This window comes from Magallana gigas, chromosome 2, assembly GCF_963853765.1.
Source record: "Magallana gigas chromosome 2, xbMagGiga1.1, whole genome shotgun sequence".
Classification (NCBI taxonomy): domain Eukaryota; kingdom Metazoa; phylum Mollusca; class Bivalvia; order Ostreida; family Ostreidae; genus Magallana; species Magallana gigas.
This window is the reverse complement of record NC_088854.1, coordinates 24,193,959-24,220,795: the sequence shown is the minus strand read 5'-3', so window position 1 is coordinate 24,220,795 and position 26,837 is coordinate 24,193,959. Positions and strand designations below refer to the sequence as shown.

General features: G+C 33.3%; 1 protein-coding gene across 9 annotated transcripts; it reads left to right on the top strand.

Annotated features, from left to right (window-relative positions):
- Positions 1–1,793: 1,793 nt before the first annotated feature.
- On the top strand, positions 1,794–26,471 carry LOC105344168 (DENN domain-containing protein 3). Of its 9 annotated transcripts, XM_066075773.1 has the most exons (28): positions 1,794–1,909; positions 5,568–5,741; positions 6,257–6,391; positions 6,698–6,971; positions 7,290–7,414; positions 8,244–8,392; positions 8,683–8,791; positions 9,501–9,698; positions 9,957–10,097; positions 10,546–10,754; positions 11,372–11,482; positions 12,375–12,605; positions 12,969–13,122; positions 13,554–13,690; positions 13,928–14,088; positions 14,396–14,503; positions 14,921–15,095; positions 15,606–15,736; positions 16,295–16,457; positions 17,199–17,395; positions 17,750–17,868; positions 18,170–18,196; positions 19,636–19,671; positions 21,382–21,527; positions 22,094–22,233; positions 22,457–22,602; positions 22,852–22,974; positions 23,423–26,471. In XM_066075773.1, the coding sequence occupies exons 2-28, from the start codon at positions 5,628–5,630 to the stop codon at positions 23,636–23,638; spliced, it is 3,975 nt and encodes a 1,324-aa protein (XP_065931845.1). In that variant the 5' UTR covers positions 1,794–1,909; positions 5,568–5,627; the 3' UTR covers positions 23,639–26,471. The 9 variants fall into 9 exon arrangements, with proteins under 9 accessions (XP_065931845.1, XP_065931847.1, XP_065931848.1 ...); XM_066075775.1 differs by lacking the exon at positions 18,170–18,196; XM_066075776.1 differs by lacking the exon at positions 19,636–19,671.
- The last annotated feature ends 366 nt before the right edge of the window (positions 26,472–26,837 follow it).

Sequence of the window (26,837 nt, the reverse complement as noted above, 5' to 3'; positions counted from 1 at the left end):
ATCAGCCGAGGTGTGCCGAATGAAATCATGTCTTTGTATTATTACGCACAGCCTCGTAAGAAAAGGCACTATTGTGCCTTTTTAGCTCACCTGAGCTGAAAGCTGAAGTGAGCTTTTCTGATCAAAATTTGTCCGTTGTCTGTCGTCGGCGTTGGCGTTGGCGGCGTTTTCGTTGTAAACTTTTCACATTTTCTTCTTCTTCTCCAGAACCACTGCGCAGATTTCAACCAAATTTGGCATAAAGCATCACTGGGTGAAGGGGATGCAAGTTTGTTCAAATGAAGGGCCACGCTCTCTTTAAAGGGGAGGTAATTGAGAATTATTGAAAATTTGTTGGTATTTTTCAAAAATCTTCTTCTCAAAAACTATTTGGCCAGAAAAGATTAAGTTTTGTGTAGGCATCCTCAGGTAGTGTAGATTCAAGTTTGTTAAAATCATGGTCCCCGGGGGTAGGGTGGGGCCACAACAGGGGGATCAAGTTTTACATAGGAATATTTAGAGAAAATCTTTAAAAATCTTCTTCTCAAAAACTATTTGGCCAGATACGCTCAAATTAAAATGAAAGCATCCTCAGGTAGTGTAGATTCAAGTTTGTTCAAATCATAGTCCCTGGGGGGTAGGGTGGGGCCGCAATGGGGAAATGGATTTATACATAGGAATATATAGAGAAAATCTTTAAAAATCTTCTTCTCAAAAACTATTTGGCCAGAAAAGCTCAAATTAAAATGAAAGCATCCTGAGGTAATGTAGATTCAAGTTTGTTCAAATCATAGTCCCTGGGGGTATGGCGGGGCCACAATGGGGGAATAGATTTTTACATAGGAATATATAGAGAAAATCTTTAAAAATCTTTATCTCAAAAACTATTAGGCCAGAAAAGCTCAAATTTGACTGGAAGCATCCTCAGATAGTGTACATTCAAATTTTTTTCAAATCATGGTCCCCGGGGGTAGGGTGGGGCCACAATTGGGGTATGAATTTTTATACAGGAATATATATAGAGAAAATCTTTAAAAAAAATTGTTTAACTATTAGGCCAGGAAAGCTCAAATTGGCGTGTAAGCATACTTAGATAGTGTAGATTCAAGTTTGTTCAAATCATGGTCCCTGGGGGTAGGGCGGGGCCACAATGGGGGATAAATTTTTATAAAGAGAGAAAATCTTTAAAAAACTTCTTTTGAAAACTATTAGGCCAGGAAAGCCCAAATTTGAGTGGAAGTTTGTTTAAATCATAGTCCCGGGGTACAGTGAGGCCACAATTGGGGATGAATTTTTACATAGGAATATATAGAGAAAATCTTTAAAAATCTTCTTTTTAAAAACTATTTGGCCAGAAAAGCTTGGCGTGTAAGCATCCGTAGATAGTGTAGATTCAAGTTTGTTCCAATCATAGTCCCTGGGGGTAGGGCAGGGCCACAATGGGGGATAAATTTTTATGTATAGAAAAAATCTTTACAAATCTTCTGAAAACTATTAGGCCAGGAAAGCCCAAATTTGAGTGGAAGCATCCCCAGATTGTATAGATTCAAGTTTGTTTAAATCATTGTCCCAGGGTACGGTGAGGCCACAATGGGGGATGAATTTTTACATAGGAATATATAGAGAAAATCTTTTAAAATCTTCTTTTTAAAAACTATTTGGCCAGAAAAGCTAGCTTAAACTTGTGTAGATATCACAATGATATATTTTTTATATCTGTTGAGCTGATCGAGCCCCCCCCCCCCCCGGTCCAAACGGTTAACCCCCACCCCATTGAAGATTCATATTGACGGGAAAATCGGGTTCGGGAATCCATGAACAAACTTGAGGGCAGGAAGGCGTGCCAGTTTCACTTTGAAGTTTGTTGTTTATTTTTGTGTCACATGAGACAACGCTTTCGGCAAAGAAATAAAATGTGATCTGTCTAAGGGTATGTACGGAATGTTGTTTAGATTTTCGATTTTTATGCTCCCCATCTTTTTTAGTAAATTGAATCAGTAGCGAGGATTAATCTAATGCGAAGACATAAATAACATTAATCCGAGATTCCTCTGACTCTAACCCCCGCTTTTATATTGTGACTTGCGGGGGAGAGTCAGAGCGGAGGCCATATTAAAAAGTGGGAATTCAGCGACACCAGCTGGTGTCGCGACTTTGCCTACCTTTTACAACTTTATTTCGCAGATCTAACTTCCAAGGCGCGAGCGGTCGGTTAAAAAATGATTCTTCTATACCTAATTCACACCTAATACGATGCATTCGCCGATTAAACGGCCCTAACACCAACATTTGATGCATCAGTTCAAATTAGGTCGCCCCCGCAAGTCACGTACAATATAAAAGCGGGGGTTAGAGTCAGAGGAATCTTGGATTAAAATAACATATACTGTGGTTTCATTAATATTCAAGGGTATCAACTTTAGTGGATTAAATGAAAATCAAAGTTTTAAGGATAGGTAAATTCGTGGCCAATGACCCTATCAATACAAAATGTTAATAGAAATTGCACTTCGATGAACATTTAATTTCATGGATCAACTAAAGAATGAAATCCACGAATATTGGTATTCAACGAATATTGATGAAACCACAGTATGTTATTTATGTCTCTGTCTAATGTTATGATGTTTTATCTTGTTTATCAGTCTTTGTTAAAATCAAGTTTGTAGATATTCTTATTTTTCTGAATTTATATGGTTCGATCATCAAAGACCCCAATATTTTTGGGGGGAAAGAATGAAGGAATTTTTTTTTTCTTAAATAATATTTATGTCTGTCCCAAGATATTTTTGCTGCACATTTGGACGATTTTTAATAAAAAATACACATACCTGTGAAAGAATTAAGTGCAATTGAAATCGATGAAAGGGAAAATTCCCATGATAACTGCATTCACATATTATCATTTTTCCCTTTTCCAAAAATTCACAGGAACGAAAATAGATTTCCTACAGAGATTTACAATTGGGAATGTTGACATCTTTTCTCCATTCGGAAGTACTTGGGACACCGCGCGCAATTTTTCGCGTCTTCATCACCTTGGCAATGGATAATCCCCGTAGACTTTTTATTTTTAGCCGTGTATTGATACCCGACAAGCTTAAAGGGGGCATTTCAAAAGGGAAATCTTGGGATTTTTTCATACTATTGAATGAACAATGTCTGAACCCAAAGGTATTTATAAATATCGAATAATTTAAGAAAATGTGCAGCAAAAATATTTTGGGACAGACTATATAGTCATCCCTTCACTTTACCACATACCGGTATTTTTTTTTATCAAGGCCCCATTCATTCCCAAGTTGGCGCTTCATTTGTCATTTTTTAATTATAAGTTATTTCTTAAAAGAGATATTAATACATAAATATATACTGGTAGATACATGTACATAGGCTTTGGAACCAGTGGGGGGGGGGGGGGGGTTAAAAATTTTTTGCCATGTTGGTAGAAATTCCATGTACTAAATATTTCTTGTTGTTTTACACATTTTATTATTATTATAAAATGATTATATATGTAATTGATAAGTCTAGCCCCCCCCCCCCCCCTTTCAATTTGCTTCTGACACCAATGAGATATGTGTCTCTGTTTCTTAATTTTTTATCACAGACCAAATTTTTGAAACATTGTTCCCATAGTCTATACACAAATTGATTATCTTCTTACAGAGCATTACTGATAAAAAAAAAATTGTTTCTACTTTATACAATCTAAGGCTTTGATTATGAAATTGAAAATAATCATACATATTTCTTTCCTATCTAAAATTTATATCACACCAATTTAAAAGTTGCATGTCGACACAGAGGCCTAAAAACCTATGGGCCTATGAATTGAGTATAGAAATTAACTTCTTTTTTTTTCTGTTGGAGAGTATGTTTATGTGTTTATTTACAGTTTGAAATACAAAATTAAGAGCTTTTTAATCTTGTAATGAAATTAAATATGTTTACCTCACAAACTCAAATTCCTTCTACTGATCTTTCAAGATAACCCTGTGTGATAGTTATTGACTGCAAAAAAGGGAGACATGGTGGATAGAGTGGGAGAGAAATAAAAGTTTATTTATTAGAAAAATAACCTTGTTTAAGAATTCATTCAAAAAAGTTATGTGTTCATATCAGTACATATGTTTTGAATGAATCTCATATTTATTTTTATTGCATTTTAACTTAAGCTATATTAAAGTACATGTATGTGAAGAAAATGATGTCAATGGATGTCATTCTACAAGTCTTCACCTTTTTTTTATAGAGGTAACTCAGTTTTGCCTGCACCTTATCAAATATTCTTCTATAACACATTAAAAGTTTTTTATACCCATACATTTAACTTTAATCAGCCTCACTTTTAGGCTTATTACTGATTTTTCATGACAATTGGATATTACCGGTACTAGGATTAAGTTAATCCAGAATGGCAAGAGGATTATTTATAGGCTGCTATATGTACTTGAACACTAAGATAATTTTCTTCCAATTTTGCTTGATTTTGAAAAAAAACCCACTGAATAATGCAGGTTATAAGTAACACAATTTCTTAAAGTCTGAAGACACTAATTGTTTTGTTTCAATTTTAGCATGGCAGGTATCGATCATGTATGTATGTATGATAGAAAATATTGTGGTAAAGTTGTGAATATTAAAAAAAATACTTTTTCAATTAAGATAAATTAATCACAAATCAGCAACAGTTACTCTAAATAATCAATTTAAATCTATGGAGGCATGTGTAAAATATTTGAAACGGATTCAATGAAGTCACTATTAGGTTAGAAAAATGAATAGAAATCTATTCTTTATAAATGTGTGATTCTGCCAGTATACAGAGATCTATACATATCTTTTTCCATGTTACACCCTGTATCAGCCCAAGACACCAACATCAGTCAGAGGACCAAAGGTACATACTGGTACTTAGAGTAATAACGGATATAAGGCATTTTTATGCCTAAATTCAATGAATTACTTCAGACATTGTTTTGAAATGTTTGAAGCGTTGCCTTAAGTTTCTACCTAATTTTGAAGTGGAAAAAATCAAAGTTCCAAGGATCCCTATCAGCCCTGCAGAATCTGTATCAGCCCTTGAGACTGATATGGGTATAATAAAGTTAGCTGTATTGCATATGCAAAAACCCTGTATATATATTATATTACATGTACATGTACGTAGTTGTAATACATTTTTATTTTTATTTTGGATGAATTTTCCGTTCTATTACATGTATTTCCTAATCAAATATAGATTTTTAAACACTTCAAATTATGGATAAAGTGACGTAATTAAAGGATGTTAGCACTTTCCAAGTTCAGCCTGCCAGAAAGGCATTATATTTATGCGGATATTGAGAAAAACGTACGTAAACTAAATTTCAAGTAGGTTTTGTGATAAGAGCTAGCTGACAAGGATCATCACCGATAAAGATAATATTTCCCAGAGTTGTTTACACTTGTATGAATACACAGAGTTGTACAATCTTCATTATGACATCTATAAGCAGGTCATACTGATATCGGAAATTCCAAAGTGGACCCACTGCTAGGAGTAGTTATTTTCCTCAATGATATTCAGCTGTTCATATTTTCAGATGGAACTTCAAAAGGACTTGGTTTTACTTGTATAGGAGGAAAAGGTTGTAACTCTCACCATGGCTGGGGGACCTGCAGGGTCGGACATCTTATGTCTACAAAACAGCTTTGCAGACCTCATGCTGGTAGTGGGTCTGGATGAGAATACTGGACTTATCCCAGAGCTATCCGGGGTAAGTTATTAGACTGAACAGTCAGGGTTAAGTTAAAACCAGGTGTAAGGTACTAACAGATTAATATAGGGTATGACATGATAAATACACAAGAATTACAAAAAATCATCAAACATCAACGGGTACTGTACAAATAGAAAGATTAACGTTATAGATAAGGTTTAAAAAGAATGATAATGAGTAAGGTACTTATACATGTAAATAGAATAGGGGTAAGGAATAAACATGTACAACACTTACATAGGATAATCAGGGATAAGATGAGTAAACAGAAAAAATCAGGGTAAAAAAATAATTTTTTATCACCAATCTTTTGATCAGATTGAGTAAACATTTTTGGATTTTTACAGTTTTGATTTTACTGTTTTAAGACTTTTTAAATGATTCAAGGAAGGAAAAGTCTACAGCCTGGAAGTGAAAAACATCACAATTGTCATACATGTATTAAAATGTCATCTATCGTGACTTAATTTATTCATTTAATGATGTGTTCTTCAAATGTTTATTATTAATAGATAGAAGGTGAGGGAATGATGAAAAATCTATTCTATGGGAAGTTTGAACCCCAAGTGCTGTGTGCAATATCCTCCAATAATATGATGCATTTCTTCCCTCATCCGCGACAAGACTTTGAATATCCTTTGCAACAGGTGAGGACCATACTGACCTTTATGAATTGAATTAGACTTTGACATGAGTAGATAGTAGGATTACAACAAATGAAGCACCACTCTGACATTTATTTATTGAAACAGATTGGTACCAGGAACTTCATTTAAATTTCTGTAGTATATTTGTAATTACATGTATCTGTCTCTATAAACAAAAACTTGAGGAATAAAAGAATAAATTGAGTCGTCTTACGGTCACTGTTCTGCCATTTTGGCAGGACACCAAGCGTAAAAAACTTAAGAATTAGATCAAGGCAAGTAACAAATTATGTTCTGTCATTTCAGCTGGAAACCAAGCAAAATCTCTTTCTGAAGTCAGCAAGTGCCTACAATACACTGGACTGTATTCCAAAGAGCAAGTTTAATCGAGCCACCCACCAGTCGCGCCTGTCCATCAGGAGTACCTCAGTCACCCCGGGCGCCATCAGCAGACACATGTCTATGCGGCGGCCATATGCCAGTCTGAAGAAGACCACCTATGTCCAGAATCTGGCAAGCAGCCAACAGTTTCCTGTTCCTGATGAGGTCATCAAGTCCATTCAGTACTTCTGTTTTCCAGGTTAGCTGTTTAAGCCATAGCACTTAAAAGTGTCAAGTGCCTGTGGTTATGTCATTCTTTACATATACGGCTTCCCTATTTATGTAAAATCTTAAGGGAAGGATTGCTTTTAACTGAAAGACATGATGTAAATGTATAAACACTTAGATTTTCTGAAATTTTTAGGACAACTTACTGTTTTCAGAAAGCAGTTTCCTGAAAACTATTCAAATGAATTTAGATAAATAGGATGTTTTATAAATTTTCTGTAATTTTAACTTTGCAAAAAGAGATTTAAGAGGAAGGAAATTGATGAACATTTAACCCGTTTGTTGACAGATGACCTGCAAATTACAGAACAGAAGGCTGATACCTCAGTGCACTTTCTGGTTCTGACCGATATCCACGGCAACAAGACATATGCCACATGTATTACTTTCTACCGTCCTTATATCATAGAAAAGGTGGGACTTTCATCATCTCAACATTTAGTTGAAGTAATTTTAACGAAGTTTGGAGACTTATTGTTTTTGTACGGTTTCTTCTTTTTCTTCTCTCTTGCCTCTGTACTTGTCCATCACGTTTCTCAGAAATGACTGAACAGAATTGTACAAAACTCCAGTATATCGATGATGAGCCTACATATATCTAGTTGTACACCCCATTTTAATTTCTTTCATTTTGGGTTGGTCAACTATATTTTTGAGGGGTTGAATGGGGGTGGGGTCTAACATTGAATCCTATGGGAAAAATATTACATTGTATTGTGAATGGTTGTAACTTGAAAACCGTGAAAGATATTGACATGGGGTCTTCAGATGCATATATTGAATGTTATGAGCAATATATATGGTACATTAGGTATGGTCTCTGGGGTCATCCCCTACCCCCAGGTGTGGGAAATTACTTAATATCTCAGAAACTGTTGACATCCCCACCCCTAAACCATACATATTCTTGTTTCTTGTGTAATAGGACATCATATGGTATATAGGTTATGGCTATATGGGGTGGTTCCGTCCCCCCTGAAACAGGAAGTGCCCTAATATCTCAAAATCTGTTGAGATCCCCACCCCCACACTACATATACATATATTGTTGTTCTTTGTGTAAAGGGCCTCAAATGGTATATAGGTCATTAAGCTTACACTTCAAAATCGAATGTAGAGTAAAAATTGACAAACTTTCATGGGTATTTGATTTATATATATACTTTTTGTGTCATTTGATTTGATTGATTTAGGGTATTTATTATCGATAACAATATATGTCTTGCATTTTGATTGGTTGTAGGAGTATGATGGGTCCCTGATTCCTCACCTTGATCTGTCCGGGGACAACTCCGCTGTTGCCCCAGACAGAACCCGCTGTTACATTCCTGTGTGTTGTACCCTCATCTCTAAATATGCCTACTTTGAGACCATGAAGGAGTCCTTATCATAGTAAGATGTATTATTAATAATCTTTTATTGGCTACTTCTTTATTTGAAGAATTACCGGTGTCCTAGACAATAAAAAAAAACTGGTTCACAAAAATATCAATTCTTGTGTCAGTTCAAGAATTGTGCATTTATATTCATATGAAGGGGTTCAGAACAATAGATATGGGCAACCAAAAGGTACTAACTATAACCTAGAAAAAGCAAGCTTTTGTATTTATAAGACATGGAATACATTTTCCTTATACATGTATGGTTATTCACTGTGTTCATGACTAGCTGTTTTTTGCCAGTATGGTGCATCTAATAGAGACAGAGTCGGAGGACATGTACACATACATCAAACTGTTTGCCCACAGGCTGACCATGACCCCCACACCACCCCCTGGGAGAGTGGCAATTGTAAGTACCCATAGCTATCACCTCACACTGAGGAAGACACATAGCAAACTCCCCTCAACACTCTTATGGAGAGTGGCAATTCTATGCACAGTAAAGTACCCAAAGCAACCCCCAACACCATCCCCAGGAAGAATGGCAATTGTATGTACTAACAGCAAACACCCCCCCCCCCCCCCCCAAATACTCCACCATGGAGTGGCAAGTGCAAGTACCAATGGCAACACATCACCCCCACCCCATAAACACTCCCAGCAGGGAGAGAGGCATTGATAGGTATCCATAGCAACCACCAACACTCCCAGGGAGAGTGGCAATAGCAATGTACCGATAGTAAGGAATACCCAATGTCAAACTTCGAAGCTTTAGTGACTATTTTCATAGAACAAAAATGTTTTTAACTGCAGTTGCTCTGCTGGCATACTTCTATTTACCAAAATGTGGTTGAATGCTTTATGGTACAGTGTAAATATAAAGTATATTATGCCATGAATGAAGAAAGGCACATGCCACTTAACTGTGGTTACATTTTTGTACTTTTGTACTTTTAATGGCAGCAATGCATACATATAGTGCACATGGTGGTGCAGTATGCACCATTATTTCACTTTTGGAAAAAGATAAAGAATTCAAACATCAATTACTAATGTGTATTTTGTATATTAATTTTTAATCAAGAAATTGATACATGTAGGTTTTCTTTTCTTTGTAGGAATTCTGCATTCATGACATGTCATTTACCATAAGCCCCTCCCAGGAGGCAGAGAAACAAGTGATTGACATTCCATTGTACCTCCCCTTCTTAATTTTTCCACCAGATGAAATACTCAGAATCCTATCTGCCATCATGGTGGAGAATCGTATCGTGTTCATTGCCTCAAACTATGCCTTATTGACTGTGATCATGGAGGTATATTTAAAATAATTATTTATTTGTTTATGCATTGATTTACTACTAAATTATTCATTATTAACATTCATTATTCATTATTCAGTAATTGTGCACGCTTCCCTTCATCATTCATTTACTATTTGCTCATAAATTGTTCATCAATATGGAGTGTGTAAGTTGGAAAGTACAACATTGTAAGGACTGTACTGGAAACATGTTGTGTTTTTTTAATCAGTCACATGTCATAAAAGATACATTTCATCTGATACATTACAGAGTTTCCTTAACTTTATCCTGCCATTTGAATGGAAGTACACCTATGTCCCCATTCTGTCCAGTAAATCTCTGGAGCTGCTCGAGGCCCCAGGGACCTTCATGATGGGCTGTCACTCCAAGTACAAGGAGGAGGTCAATCAGGTCAGAGGGCATAGGTCATCAGGGCCTAAGTACAGTACAACATGATTACAGCAAACATGTTTATAGCAAATAAACACATATAGTAAATCAATTATAACAATTTAATACAGATAAAATTAATAAAAATCCTTCATTCTTAGTGCTTTGATATAACTATGTGTCCTGTTAGAAGTCTACTGATGCTGCCTTTGTGAAAGAGTGTGAATTTCAATGAAAGCATATGCAGGATAAAATATTGACTATGCTTTGTATGCTGCGATTCTATCATATAATTCATGATGTTTAAATAACTAAAAAATAGTTTGATATCCCAAAAATTCCAGATATTAAAAAAATGCTATTCACAAGAATAAGCTGTCCGGATTTAAATGTTTGAGACATTAAATTGCACTTCATGTAATACAGAAGTAATTTATGATTTTGTAAATAAGGTATTTCTTCTGATCAGGTTGGGGGCTTGGTGGTGGTTGATATCGATGAGGGGTCACTGAGCATCAATCCAGAGATTGCTGACGATTCACGCTCAGTACGGTCAGGGGACAGCGATAGTATTGAGGATCTTCTTGATATCCCTGAAATCCCAGAGGAAGCAGCCAAGCTATTTCTTAATGTCTGTCGTAAAGCCAGATTCCAGTTTGATCTTGTTGATACAAAGAGGTAACTGGAAATTCATATTTTGATTTAAAAATAACAATTAATGGACTGCATGCTTTTTACATTGTTTCATACATATCATAAAATAGTTGTGATCATTTTAAAAAAAAACTAAATTAGCTGTTGACTTCGGTTTAGTAGCTATAAACTTTATGTACTTTTCTTCAATATGAGAAACATTTCCTAACCTATCTGAACAGTAGAGAAAGCATGATATAAACTGAAATTATATATAAACAGAAACACAAATTGCAATTAGTTTTCTGTTAAAAATATGCAAAGATCCAACAATCACATCATCAACATATTGAAGTCAGTTTACTGAAAATGGAAGCTATATAATCAAGAAAATATGAGTTTAGTAAAATTGCATTAAAGATGTACACTTACTGTAAAAACATATATTTTCATTGGGTCAAAATTTCGTTGTTTTTAAACCAAATAAGATTTCGTTGGCATTTAATTTCGTCATATCGTAATCTCTTTGCATTCATAAATACTTAGGTTAAAAATTCGTCATGGATTTAATTTCGTTGAATTATATGGCCAACGAAAATAACGAAATTAAATCCACAACGAATATTTCTGCTTCTACAGTATTTGTTTCCAATGGTTTTCAGACCCAGTCATTTTAACCTGAATGCAGAACGTTCATACCGAAGAAGGAAGATCCAAGCTCTGAATGACTTGATTGTGTCAGGTTGTCTGGAGCTGATGGTGAACCTGTTCAGGTGAGTCTGACTGAGTCACCCCAGGTACATGCATATTTATCTCTAGGTGTGTATCTTTCTATGACCTTGCTATTACATGAACAAGTAATTGAGGCATATGTAATATTTATCATATGCTTACATAGGTCCATAATAGTACTTAGTGTTCTAAGTATTTTAGCATAATAAGATATATTTATTTAAGGAATGAATTCAATATTTATTTGACAATATGTTTTATACGATATAAAATGGTTTGAGGCAGTTTACGCTTTATAAACCGCGAAGCGGTTTATAAAAAAGCGTAAACTGTTTCAAACCATTTTATATCGTATAAAACTAATAAATATTTAATTCATTGCTTATAATTTAATTTTTTTTTCTCTTCATTGTAGATAAATACAGTCATTTGACCTTTAAAATGACGTAAAATTATACAAAATTCAAACGTAACGTCAGGCGTATTGATACGTTTTTGACGTTAGTCTTACTATGACGTAGGCAACATTCTTTATACGATATAAAATAATTTTTTAGCCAATCAGAAAGCGCGTTACACCCAGAATTAAATTATAGATAATTCAATTGCATAAGCTCTGTTATAAGGAAGTTTAAACCACTCTGATATTTGCTGCTCACTTACTAACAATGTAACCAAGACTTTTAGAACATGTTTCGGCAATAAATTATTTTTTAAACCATGCATTTAGTTAACAGTGAATGTGATACATGTATAATGTTCAAATAACTTTATTCACATTTTTATTTTTATCTTGAATTAATCATCTAGAATGTTTTTGAATGGTTGCTAAATGTTTGAATCATCTATGATACAAGCAAGCTGTCATGGTACATGTATATGGTAGATGTATGGAGTATATTTATTTCTTCTAAACTCAAATTTGGTTTTTAGGAGTGTGGTGACAGAAACTCGAGTAGAATACAAAAGATTTAACAAACAGGCTTTTCTGGACTCGAAATCAGGCTCAGAGAAGAGCTTCTATGAGAAAGTGATGAAGACCAGCATGTTCAAAAAGTTTTTGAAAGATCGCATTAATGATAAAACAGACTATTGGGTCAAACTTGAGGTCAAAACTAGGCCACAGGCCAAATCAACAGAGAGTGGACCATCAGTTCCTAACAGGTAATGAACTTTTGATTGAGAAATGTGAATCTTTTTAATTCATGCATACAATTTCAGAGATAGCTTTAGTTGAAATTTGAGTCAGATGAACTCGGTACTCAATATACATGTTTTAATAATTCAAGCAAGACATAATGATAATAATTACTGTATAACAACTTTTATTTAGTTATAAAAGTACAATATTCTCTACATTTGAGCATATTACCTCTCCACCTTTAATACAACCACTTATTAAAATAAACACATAACTTTATGTATATAATGAACCTTTAGTTTAAAAAAATGTTTAGCAAACCATTTTAAAATCAGGTATTGATGAAAATAAGAAGTCACCCTGTCCTTGAATTTCTGTTTGAATAGACGACCACAGTTAAGGAAGCAGTCCTCTGTTGCTGTCATTGCTCTAAATACTGGTCAGTTCCATAACTCCCCAGTGTTCAGGATGCCTGCCCTTGGAGATAAGGTCATCGTTTACTTGAAGGAGACCATCAGACTGCTGTCTGTTGCTGTACAGGTATGAATATGTATGACTGGATATTGACTCAGATGGAGTGTAGTAAGTGCATATTTTAGTGATAGATTTTTTAGGTCAAAGTTTCTGATTTTATCAGCCTGTGTACTAATACCTGTCTTATGTATTGCAGGTTAGGGATGTTATTTTTTTAATGGTAATGATTAAAAAGCCAAGTTAATTCCCTTGTTATTATTAAGCTTTGTAGGTTATTTATATTCATGTATAGAGTTTGAGTGACCCATTTGTGCTTTCCCTACCCCCAATGTTTGCTCCACTTAGTTCGGAAAACTTAATTACCCAAATCATGAATATATCTTGTTATAAAAGATATATCTTCAGCTTGCTTTAACAGTACATCAATGAACAATGAAAGATCTGTCATACATTACTGAGTGTACATGTATAATACATATGCATACTTGAACCTGCAGAAGAGCCAGCATTTCCAGGAGAGGGCCTCCTACATCTACCTGCTGGGCATGTTTTACCTGGCCTGTAACAAGCTGACCCTGGCCCTCGAGAACTTTATCTCCCTGGCCTCAATCGATGTCCAGATCCTACCCAAACTGTAAGTTACTGCACAAAGATATGATATATTTGTGTTCATAATCAGCCTTCTCTATGTACTTCATTATTATAGAATAAAAAAATAGATTTATCTGCTGTTTTGATTGCTAAAGGCACACCTTTAAACCTAAGTATGTACCGGTACATGTAGGAGCAGTAGTTGATATTATTTTTTATCAAATAATGCTGGCTAACAACCTTTGTAATATACACAAGGTTTACATTTATTTTAATGTAGAGTGGTTACAAAGATCTGTCAACAGATGAAAGAGTCAGAGTTACAGGACCTGATTTCCCGACCTGGTTTCCAGGCCCTCTCCGACTTAATGGGAGCTCCAGTGTCCGAGTCCATCCACAGGAAGTTAGAGGAGTCCGTCAATATCCCAGAGAAAGATCTCTGTAAGAGTTTGCTGCTTTAAATGTATACCTCAATCATAATGAACCCTTGTTTTAAGGAGGCTTTTTAATCTTGGGCATTATAAAGTATTTTTCTACATCTGGACAAAGAAGAGCCAGGTTCATTTAAAATGAATTATACTATGATCAAATAAAACTTGTTTTTGCAGTGTAAAAGTGTCAAATGAATGGTGATTAGTTCAGTAAATATAGTGTTTAACTTTGAACTTTATATGGACATTTGCCTCCTTGGAAAAGATTTATTATCTAGTTTTAAACTTTAAAAACCTGACATTTGGCTTGATTTCAGATTATGATGAGTTTGTGGAGTGTGTCTCTGTGATGGAGATGACCAGTGACACAGATACTATAGGTCGCCTGTTCCGAGCCCTGATACCATCACAGATCCACCAAAACTGTAAGCTTGGGTCATTTGTAATATGGCAAATACTGTATACAGGGTTCTTTTCACCCCCATGTAATTTTCAACCTTCTACACTTGCAAACAGTGTGGATCTGCCTTGAATTCGCGAAGACACAGTTGTATTTAAAGAGAGATAATTTGAGACATTGAAATTCACAAAGTCTTAATTTTGCTCATGGACAATGAGGACAAAAGACAACAAAAGGGGCAAAAATAAAATAGGGGCATATATTTCCCTGTATATTGAATGAGTACAAGAGGTTCAGAAAATGTTCGCATGGCTGTTTACTGAATGGATTTCCTCATTTCCAAAGAAAGACATTTGTTCGATTGTTGAAAATCAAATGTCATTAACATCTAGTTGATATGATTTTAGTTGTCATTGATATTTGCTTTGGTTTGTGTTTTCAGTCATTGACCAGGAAACATTTGCTGCATTTACACATTGCTGGAAAGAAAACAACAAACAATGTCTGAATCTGGGCATCAGTGACAAAGATCTCCTCGAGTCAGAATGTGTCCTCAGAGTGTCTTCACTGTGTAAAACAGACTATGGCACTGGGAGAGTGGCCCTCACAGACAGGCGGTAGGTGTTCATTAGGTGTTCTCAATGTTCTAAACAGAATACAATTCTATAGTGTAGCCTCTAAGGATAGGGATTTTTTTTATATAAACAGTGTAAAATTTTATTCAAAACTTAGCTTTAAATTACAAGTTGTGACCTGAAGGTTATGTCCTCAGAACACGGAGGAACCTTTACAGACAGAAGTTTGATCTCACTGTTAAGTCCTCAATGTTCTTAAACAGACTAAGACAATGATTAAAGGTCTTTAATCTGTGTTCTACAGTGTGTTAATTTCTATGTATGAAAACAAATAATTTTACTCGGAGGGTAAACCTGACCAGGGATAAGTTCTTGCAAATACTTGTATTAGACTATTGAGATGGCCTAAGAAAATAAGAATGATTAAGAGAGAGCATCTACTCTAAAAGAAACATAATAGAGACGAGCTTTGCATTCTGTGATTATGATATGTACATATGTACTGACAATATTTTCTATTATAATGTGTCTTTTTCATGATTGTATTTTCAGCCTATGTTTTGTGAAAGATATATCCAGTGAGACGAGAGAAATCACAAGGTTGAGTAAAATATTGGAACTGGAAAAGAAAACGATGTTCTCCTTCCTGAAACAGGTCAAGGTTTTACGGATTAAAAACACAGGTGAATGTTATATATTTTATCTATAAATTAATATTGAATTTAGTGTCTGATTTAGGGTTTTGATTTATGATACACCTGTATTCTTAATGTCGAGAAGAATAGTTGCATTTAATATAATTATTAAAATTCACATCAAATTTGCCTTACTGTATTTATTTTTGTTAATCAGGCATTTATAGAGTGCCCTCTAGAAAATTTTTCCTAGGATTATTTCTTTTTTCACTGGGAGACAGGGCCAATTAGTCTTAGTTCAGTTCAGTTTATTTCACTCAATACCATATAATGGTACAAGAGGTACATAAGAAGAACAAACATATTTACATATATACAATATAGTTGTAAAGTTCAAGAAAGTAAGTGGGGTGAACAAACAGTATGATTAATTTTTGAAATAAAAAAACACAATTTTCTTAATGTGATATAATCGACTGAAGACATGATTTCATCTTCATCTTACAACCCATGTTGTTTAATTATAATTGACAGTAATACTATTTTAGCTCTAGACTGACAATACCTGTATGTATAAGAATGCCTGTTTAATTGTATTGTGTTAAGGTGGCTCAAGATTCACAGCCTGGCTCAAAGAAGAGAGGGATGACTTTTGTTTGTTGATTGAGGAAATGTGGGCAGGGAAAGTAGTGTCTGACTCTACTAAAGACATCCACGCCATCCAAAAGGCAGCACAGAATGTACTGCTGGTAGATGCTCTCTTACAGAGGTATGCTCACAGTTCAAGTTAAACATCAACCTTTAACAATTTCCTATTTATGATAGTCTTTGATCTTAAGGCTACATGAGACGTTCCTCAATTTTATATAATTTTCCTTGATATTTTATTCCTTATTTATTAACATTTAAACCTGTTAATTCCCAAAAATTCAGGACACATTACCAGGCTCTTTTTGGAGCTAGAATATTTTGAATTTTTCTTTAAAAAGCATGTGAAATGCATTTGAATGCATATAAATAAAGCCATACTATACATTTTCAATTTAACACTTTTTATCTAAATAAAGAAAGATTCTAAATAAAGAAATAATCATATTACATAAAAATATAATTATGAAATTACTAAGTGGAAATCTTCACATTGTGGAGATAGGAAAAAAAAGATAAAAATGGAAGATAGGTAGTGTCTGACCTTAATTGTTACAATTATAACTCTGTTGATGGAACTATTCGAAAAACTAAAAAATAAACAAAATTAATTTGACATACTTAAAAAAAATGTTGGGTATAATTAAATAAAAACCTTTAAAATGTGATTTTGAGTTGAAAGAAACTGCATAAAACTCACACTTTCATGAAAATTGATTTCATTATTATCATACATTGAAATACTTGTATGCGATAGAAGTTTGTATAAAAAAAGGCCACAATAAGTTTTACTTTTGAATAAATACTGACCACATTATAATTGGAATGTTCACCAATTGGATTGCTCGATATATTCCTTCAGTGGGCTAGATGCAGAGACGGCTCACCATGGCAACAGAGAGGAGGCGGCCAGACAGCTGTGTTATTACAGGAAGTACCGAGAGGAAGGTCACCATAATGTCCCTGCGGAGACCAAGGAAGTTCTACAGAACCGCATCGACCCCAACTATGGAGAGCGGGAGCGCAAGACTGTGCACGCTCTTCTGTATACCCCAGGGGGTGAGTAGGGGAAGAAATTAACTGACAGTATGAGTGAATGAATGATATACTATATCATTAGTTTAGGATGTTGATTCTAGACATTTTCATTTATTTACAAAGTATAATGTACTGTACATAAAAAATCATTTTTTACCAAACAGGAGTAACTTAATAAAAAAATTAAGTCTAAACATGAAAAAAAATGTAAATATTAACCTTTAATCATTAAAGATTTCACATGGATTTTCGTCATGGATGTATTTTTGATACCTTATTGTGATTTTTGCAGAATTAATTTATTAATAAAGATAATTATCAGTTTAAACAGAGAAAAGTAACTCAATGTTAACTGTTCATTGAATTTGATTTCAGTCCCTGAGCATTCAGTCTCCCCTCGCCTGTGGGTGGGGCTAGGGGATGGGAAGATAAAGGTGTACAACGCCTCCCACTGGCTTCTGGAGTCGGAGTTTGTCCAGACCAAACAGAGTGTGGTGAGTTCTCTTCCTTCGTTCGAGTCACACCTCAGATACATTTAACTTTTAGCTCTAAATATCTCAGATCACAGTTCACATATTTATGTAGGCATGCAAAGAGGGATCACTGTATAAGTAAATATTATTTCCTAAATACTGTAAAGATGCTGATAACAGTTGGACCATTTGGAATCAGTTTTAAACAGATTAAACTTGCCTGTTCACGTTGAATTCTAGCTTATGTATATTTTTCATGTCAAACAATATTTATCATAAGTACAAGTGTTATAAGGAATTTGAATATTGTTACATGTTCCAGATATTGAGCGGTAGCAAGAAATACATTGTAGGTGAAGATACTTCAGTGCAACATTAATTGTTCTTATCTTTTTAATCATTTAACAAAATACAAATATACTCAATAGCTAACAGAACCTGCTTTTCTAACTGCAAAGAAATTTACAATCTTTAGATAAAAACCTTTGAAAAATATGTAATTAGCCATGCACTGCTCAACAATTGCATTTTTTTTTTAAATTTACAATAGGTAGCTGCAGATCTGTAACTCTCTGGTTCAAAAAATTCTGGTTTGGCTATCCAAATTTTTTCAACTAGAGAGCTACAGAAATGCAAATATACATTATGAATATTTGCTGATTATATTTTAGTACATGTAATTAAAATCAAAGCCATTCATCAAAAGCAACAATTTCATGCTTTTACTAAACAGCTCCATGCATATATTTCACTTCCATGCTCTGGAGATGCCGTTATCAAATCACTTTTTCCCTGATGGTCAAATTTTCAAAGATGAAGCCTATTATATCTGACACATGTAACAATACAATGTGATTGCTGTATTAATTCACACTGTCATACCATTACAGTATATGTACATATGTAATATGTAAGTAAGCTATTCATTTCGTTCTATGTATTCTACAGCTTGATTTGGTATGGCTTTTTATATTATAAAGTTTATAGCTTCTGTATTTTCCTCCAATATTTTTATGACATGAAATGAGGGAGAGGATCCAACAATTTAACCCAGGGCCACTAGTCAGCTTGTCTGCACAAAGTCAGCAAAATAGATACTTTTGGTCATTTAAAAGTCTTTGACATAAACAAGACTATAAGGGGTCAATGTCATAATTGTAAGTTGCTCAAAAAGTGACGGAGGATTCCCTTAGAAACAAATGATTACCGTAACTAAGGTCATGGTGCAAGGAATGCCTCTGCCAAAATGAACCATCAATTTAAGCGAACTTTTATGTGCCTGGTATACATATATTAACATTTGCAGATATCTTTTGCAGATATCTTTTGTTATGTATAAGCCTAATCAAAAGCAAAAAAATTACGGTAACTTCTTTATAAACTTTATCAATGGATCAAGAGGTCATATTCATGATATTACAATGGTCAATAAAGAAGCATATACTGGTATGTAGTTTATCTCAGCACTTCAAAAATTATGTAAGAGTGAATTGTTGTAGTTCATACCCTCATTAATCTGCAAAAATGAAATTCATTCGTAAATTCACAATTTAATATGTGCATGGCTATACAGTCAGTGCCAAGGCTTTTTTTTCCATTTGATATGGGGTTGGAAGTTTGATGTAGTTGATTTTTCGCAATAATTTTACATCTCATCCACTTCAAGCTTTGCATCAGACACAAAACGTACCGCTTTTGGACATTGACGCATGGTTTGAAAAGTTAAGAGAGACATATCTTTGTGTTTTGAACATTTATAGATTACCAAATATTTTCCCCAATTTTCAGCAATTCAGCAGAAAAAAGTATGAGACCCATGGCTGTGTAAGTTGGACAGGATATGATAAATCTTTGGTGAATTTGATAATCTACTAACAGATTACCAATACTGGTTTAGTGTGAATTGTGGTTTGCATACAAATTTTGATCAGTTTTGCAAAATTTAATGCAAGATGTTACCATGAAATCCTTTTTCATTTATTAAAATTCCAAAATTGTCATAACTTCCCCCAACTATAGTTATTAACACTCAACTTATTGTGCATGTAATTACATTTCCAAAGCATCTTGATACTTTTGATCAAAAGAACAGATATAGAACATTGAATTAAAGACAGAAAATGTGTCAATTTTTTAGGTTGTGTTTGCATGCATTATCAGAAATTTACAATATTTCTAAGAAGCTTTTTTTTTCTCATTTCAATTTTCTGTTAAATATAATTTTTGTGCCAAATCTCAAACACATTCAATCTTACAAAAATCATGAATATTTATAAAATGTTAGGATTCAATTCAGCTCTTTGACCAGTCTGAAATTTTTTTAGGCTGCCCAAACTTAATTCTTTATTTAATGTAACTTCAAAATACCAAACCTACAAGGTAGGGCAATAAAACTAAAACAAATGATTTTTATCCATTTACAAAAATACAAATACAACAATGATTCAAGCTATATGTAGGCTACCTCTTTAATAATGATCTTTCTTGAGAGTACAATGGAGTATATGGTATATATTGTCCATAACATTTTTAATTTTTACAGATTGCAGTATTTAAGTAAAAAATGAAACTGGAAAAAAAAGGGGGGGGGGGGGGAATGTATTTATCTAAAACACGATTTCTTTTGAACCTATGTGCATGGGTTACATTAAACAAAGAATTAATTTTAGACAGCCTTATATGAAATGTGGATAAAATTTTTATATTAACTTTGTACTAGCTGTGTTTATCAATTTTATGAGGAGTTGAATAATGATGTTTTTATACTACTTGTATTGCTTAGACATATACATCTGTAGTTTTACATTCTTGTAGTAATTTATTCATATATCAGAGTTATAAATGTATTGTGGGTATTTGTAATACATGTAATGTACCTGTATTTAGATTGTAGAGTGCATATTGCATGTAATACCTGTAAATGGATTACATGTTCTAGCGTTAGAGTGCATGTTTATGTTCATCAGTGAAATATGAACTAACAGATAAACAATTAATTCTTTATCAATTTAAACCATGTAATTTTTTTGGCCTTTTTTAATTTATTGTGTTTTACCTCTGAAAAAAGTAAATTAAATATACATGTGACATCATTCCTTTTTAGCTCACCTGAGGTAATAGAATAAGTGTGGGAGCTTCTTTTTTACCCCCTATGCCCACATTTTCCACATTGCCTAGTGTCTGGCATTGTTGCCGGCACCTACTGCTTTCATTGTCCCTAATTAATTTTTCATTAGTTTAACCAAATTTGGCATAATCCCTTTATAAATAGACTTATCAAGATTATACAACTTGAGGACCATGCTTCCTCTAAAGGAAACATTTAGATTATGAACATCATTCAAGTTAGAAAATTTTCCTTTTGAATTATCTAAAACTAATACTCCCCTCCCTCTCTCTCTCTCTCTCTCTGAAAACTGTCTTGAAACTAATGATCTCAATTGATTAATATATGATTGTGTATCATATTCATATAAATACATTGAAGCCCCTTAAATCTCAAAGAAACAGTTGACGTTTCAGTTTGTATTGTAGACCTGTCTGGTAGCTGTTGACAAAAAGCATGTTTGGGCTGGTTCATACGGGATATTCATCATTGACATCGAGACAATCCGTAGCAACAAGACACTAATGGACCACCAAGAAATTGTTGTGGACATTGTCTCGATAGACGATGGAAGGTAAACAATCTGTTTTATCTGTACCGTTCTGTTATGAACAATTACCGGATATTGTAGTATTTACATTTTCAAGTGTATTTGTTAGTAATAACACTACAAATTGATTTTGTAATGTATACTAGTTGTCCAATATATTTCATTTATAATTATTTTGATATTTAATCATACAACTGCTGAAAATTATAGAAGTAATGAAGAATATCATTCTTTGAATATTATGAGGTGATCAAATTTTGCTTTCTTGCAATCTGATTAAAATCAGATCCTCGATGCTCCCGTTTTGATTGGCTTTCTTGGAACTTGGTTAGCTTTATTGGATTTGATCACCCCCAACCATATTTGATCACCTCATAATGCTCAAAGAATGATTTCTTATTCCTTACTTGGATTCTGCACTTACAGTAAAAGCATGACCTAATGACTTAAAGAGAAATTGCACACCTACATAATCATGTGACTTACATTTTTCCCAAAGAAGCAATAAAATTAACCCTGATATTATTTCTTTAATTATAATTTTAATGTTGTGACAGCCAATTCCAAGTATTTGGTGGTTTGGTTTGTAGATACGCTTTCACTGCCAGCATCAATGGGATTATCATGAAGTGGGACGTCCAGAAGCTGACCCAGGCCCAGCCACCCATCCACCTAGAAAATGTACGCGACCTACGCAGCATCAAATACCACCAGGAGCACATCTGGTGTGGTAAATATCCAGTTCTGATTTCATGGTCCCTGTGGTCTTTGTTTAGCAAAATAAAATGCATTTTGATTGGTCAGTATAAAATTTTTTTTTTTAATTATTCCGGTATGTTTATCTTGTTTTTGTTGTTATTTTTTCCTGCCTACATACTTAAGGTACGTAATATCTATAAATGATTTAATCAAAAGAAATTCAAAAAGATATGAATGGTAAATTTTGGTGATAGGGACCTGGCAGAAGATTTTGAAGCTGAGTGGGAGTGGCCAGATCCTGCAAGAGCTACAGTTCACTGTGTCAGAGCCCAAGTTCCAGCCGGCAGAGATGGATTGTTTCATCATTCTAAAGGCTGAGGGAGAAAATACGAAGGACGAGGTGAGCAGAAAAATCTGTTTCAAACTGAAATGGACGGTCACCATACTTGTACCAAAGTCTGTTTTTTCTGTGTAGTGGTATTTCTCTTTTCAAAATAGTTCATTAAATAAGAAATTCATAATGTGGGCTGTATTACCCTTTAGTGGAAAATGCATCATTTACAAGTGATAATAAGTGAAATTGAATATGCAGTAGAGTTATATTCTCCACCAAAAAGATTTCTATAAATTTTCAATTTAATATGTTCAGATTTGGGCTGGCTGTAGGAGAGAAGGGGAGATCTTGGTTTGGGACATTGATGGAACGGAACCATCTCACAGAATCCAGCTGGACTGCCGGGGGATAAGTGACATGGTGGTCCAGGAAAGGAGGGTAAGGATGAAGCATAGTACTGTAGACTCTCTACCTGGTACTTTACACAATGGTAATTTACACCATGGTAATTTACACCATGGTAATTTATACCAGTACTTAATTTGGTGATTCAACTGTTTAGCAACAAATAGTGAGCATGTAAAACTATAAATGCCAATTTGAAACTTTTCTTATAATTTCAAATAGTTTTCAACTGTCATAAAATAAAGTTGAGATCTTATAATATGCAATTTTATGCAGTTTACAATTCCTCGCATGCAGTTGGGACAGTTCTCTGATTAGCAAATGGGTAACCAAAATGTTGGCCAAATTAAGAGAATTGATTTTATCGAATTGTATGTCCCAACATGGATACTAAAATGTAAATTGTTTCATATAAATTGGTCGGTAAATGTAAATGTTAATGTTAATCAGTCAGTTACAATGAATTTCTTTCTCTACACAGATTTGGGCAGGATCCAAAGATGGTCGAATATACATAATCAACTCAGATTCCAAGAAAGCCTTTAGAACACTTCTGGCGCATGATGATGCTGTTCGCTCCCTTTGTAATGCTGAAAATCGGTACATACTCAGTGGATCAGGAAGCAGTGACGGGAAGATTGCAATATGGACGCCAAACGACACTCGCACCGAGTCGGGAACTTACATTGGAATTTAAAATTCACCGATAATTGCTGAGGTTTTTTTTGGCAAGCACTTATTCAATGAACCAAAGGGCGTTGATTTGTAACCAAATTTTTGTACAAATTTTATATTTTTATATTCTTAACCAGAGATAAATATAGGTCTAAATAGAAGGACAAATGTTTAGCATCAAATTGAAGAGCATTTCTAAAGAAGGGATTTTAAGGAAAGTCTTATTGTGTTTCTATACTGAGTTTATTAACAGATGAAGTTTCTTGCCAATTACATTCATCTATCAATACCAGTCTCATAAAATCAAAATTATTTTTTTAAAATAGAATTATTTCAGTACATGTGTATTGATATTTCACATATCATTATGGGTAGTGTGTGTATAAAAGTTGCATTGAATTTTATTTTTTTAAATGAATGTAGATATTTTTGTAGAAGTTTACAAATTATAAAATCAATGTTTTGCATAGAAAATTGTTTTATTAAGTCTAGTCTTCCATTCAAATGTAAGCTGATATCAAACATTTATTTTTTCATATAGCATGATCTTTAATTCCATTTTGTTGAAGATGAAAGGTTGAAGAAGATGTAGAAAACTCTGTAGCAATATTTTTTCTCACAAAAACCAATTATAAAGTTATTTTTTTTATCCAGATTATCCACAAAATATACTCAGTATAACAATATATGTATATATCCAGAAATCCAGATTGTATATTTTTTGAATGATTTTTAAAATGATTTAGTTGAAAGCATTCCGTGGTTTACCAGTAAGCAGACTTACAGGTAAACAAACTTTTTGGGTTTTTTTTATTTGAATGATTGACATGCTATTTGATGGAAAATTGCAGTATTTAGTATGAAGTACATGGATGATAGTGTGTTTGTGTGTGTCTGACTAAAGTAAATAGCAAAGCTTTATAGATTTCTTATAGTTTATAAAGCTCAAATTAATCCATTTTTTTTTACTCTCCAATTTAAGAATAGGTAGCTATTTAATAACATCAATGAATTTAAAATCTTAAATTCATCATTATACCACATGTAAGTCTGAGAAACAATGGCTTTATTCATTATAATTCTACATTTGTAAACTTATTTCTTTTTTTTTGCAATTATACAATTGTTATTTTTCTAGTGATGTTAATATTTTGTTGGATTGGCATACCATTTTAGACCTGTTTACCGGTACTCACATTATTGCTTATTTTTTTTTTCTGTCAGAAAGGTTTTTGTTTCAACTAAGGAATCGAAACCAAAGGACAAGTTTTCATATCATGAAAGTTATTAATGATTTAGTTATGTATAGAAAAGTGATAATTTTGGGGGTATATGAAATCCACATTTATTTAGAATTCCACTCTCATTTAGATTTATAATTTTTTTTTATGTTAAGTTTAGATAAAACTTAGATTCATATTTAGAAATAAATAGCAGGTTAAAAAGTTCACCGGGATATGAACTTGGTTGGTCGCGTGATCAAATCCTGTGAAGCCCTTCAGGCTTCTCAGAAGACTTGATCATGTACCAACCAAGTTCATATCCAGGTGAACATTTCAACTTTTATACATTTCACCTTTTCTGTTTATTTACATTTGAGAATGGTAAGTCATTCAAAATAATCAACATAACCATGTTTTGTATGTTTTCAATGATCCAACGGTCAAATGTTAAGAGTGTGTGGTAATCATTGTGACATCATGAAAAAAAGAATAGAAAAAGTTCATACAGAATTGAACATTTTAGCTATTCTGTAGGTTCATATATGGAAACATGTTTGCAAATGTAGATATACAAGCAGAAACAGTATAATTATAAACATTATTTACTTGTTACTGAAACCAATGAAAGATTTGGTATCTGCATATAAATTTAATAGGCCTACTTTCCTTTTTTTCATACATCATTGTGAATTATAATTTCAGTCTATCAGTTTTTGTTACAAATATTCTTTGCCTCTTGCCATTTTTTTTTACTTATGGTACATGTAATATGTAACTTTAATCCTTTATCATTTTTGTCATATCTAATATTATATATTTATATAAATGACACCCTAGTTGATATAGAAAAGTGTATGTTATATTTTATTATTTCAATGAAATATAAAAAAAGAAAAACACTTTAATAAAATTAAGTATGTCTTTGAATCTATAGTAACAGATCCTGTCACAGCTAGGGGACATAACCATGTAATGAATACTATTGATATACATGTGTACATGTATATATTACATTGTTTCTGAATTATATAGCTGGGGCTGGAGTTTACTTTACACTTTTATTTCTTTTTAAAGATAATTTTGATATTTACATGCATTATATTTATTTCTATTTGTTATTTTTATTCTGTCTGTAGATAAAAACGTAGTTATCTTTGTTTAAATGTACATTATTTGTTTATCTATACATTCAATGTTGAAATCCTATAGACAGTCTTGCATATGCTTACTATATGTAAGTTAACTTAATAAACTTGTCCTGTTTAACGCATTTCACAAATCAGATGAAAAACTTTCGAGTTTTTGGAGACATAATTAAAAATCAGTTGATTAAAGATGCATTGACACGATTTGACAGAAAAATTTGAAAGAAGCAATCTGAATGGTACAGAAATTATTTTTGATAATGAGATAAATTAAGCGAGTCAGCATATGATTAGTAAGGTTATGCGAGACTGGCTTATGATGTATGTCCAAAACTCAAGTAATTTAGTTGCCTTTTTCATGTTTCAGTTTCCTTTTTCCAATTAAGTCTAGCTAATGATTCAATCAAGCAATGATTAAGAGTTTTATGACTCATTTTATATATGATCTGTGATATTAAGTTATTAAATAAAATTGATTGAAATATCATTTAATATTATTTACGTCATTTATGTGTTTTTTAAAGCAAGTTTATCGAATCAACCATGGGACGGAGATGCACCCACTTGCCAGAGAAAAATGAGCCAAAGAATTCTGTAGTTTGCACTTGTATAAAAACTATTCCTTCATTTACAAAATTGCAATGGCCATCACCTTCGTTTCACTAGGTACACAGACTTGCTCAAGTCTCTTTGTTGTAGTTTTCTTTTTAGTCAGATTTTTCTTCGCGTTTTAAAATGCAAAAATTTCGCGATATAACGCGAAAATTTAATAAAAATATTGTCATTTCATACAAGAACCATTATGAAGAACAATGATTGAAAACTCATTTTAGTTTTAAATAAATACTTATTA

Bases quoted from the DNA above. Each gene is read 5' to 3' on its own strand.
- LOC105344168 (XM_066075773.1), top strand. From the start codon at position 5,628: ATGGCTGGGGGACCTGCAGGGTCGGACATCTTATGTCTACAAAACAGC. The intron at 8,792-9,500 runs GTAAGTACCCAT...TTTTCTTTGTAG, and splicing joins CCCCTGGGAGAGTGGCAATT to GAATTCTGCATTCATGACAT. The intron at 19,672-21,381 runs GTAAGTTGGACA...TTTGTATTGTAG, and splicing joins AGTATGAGACCCATGGCTGT to ACCTGTCTGGTAGCTGTTGA.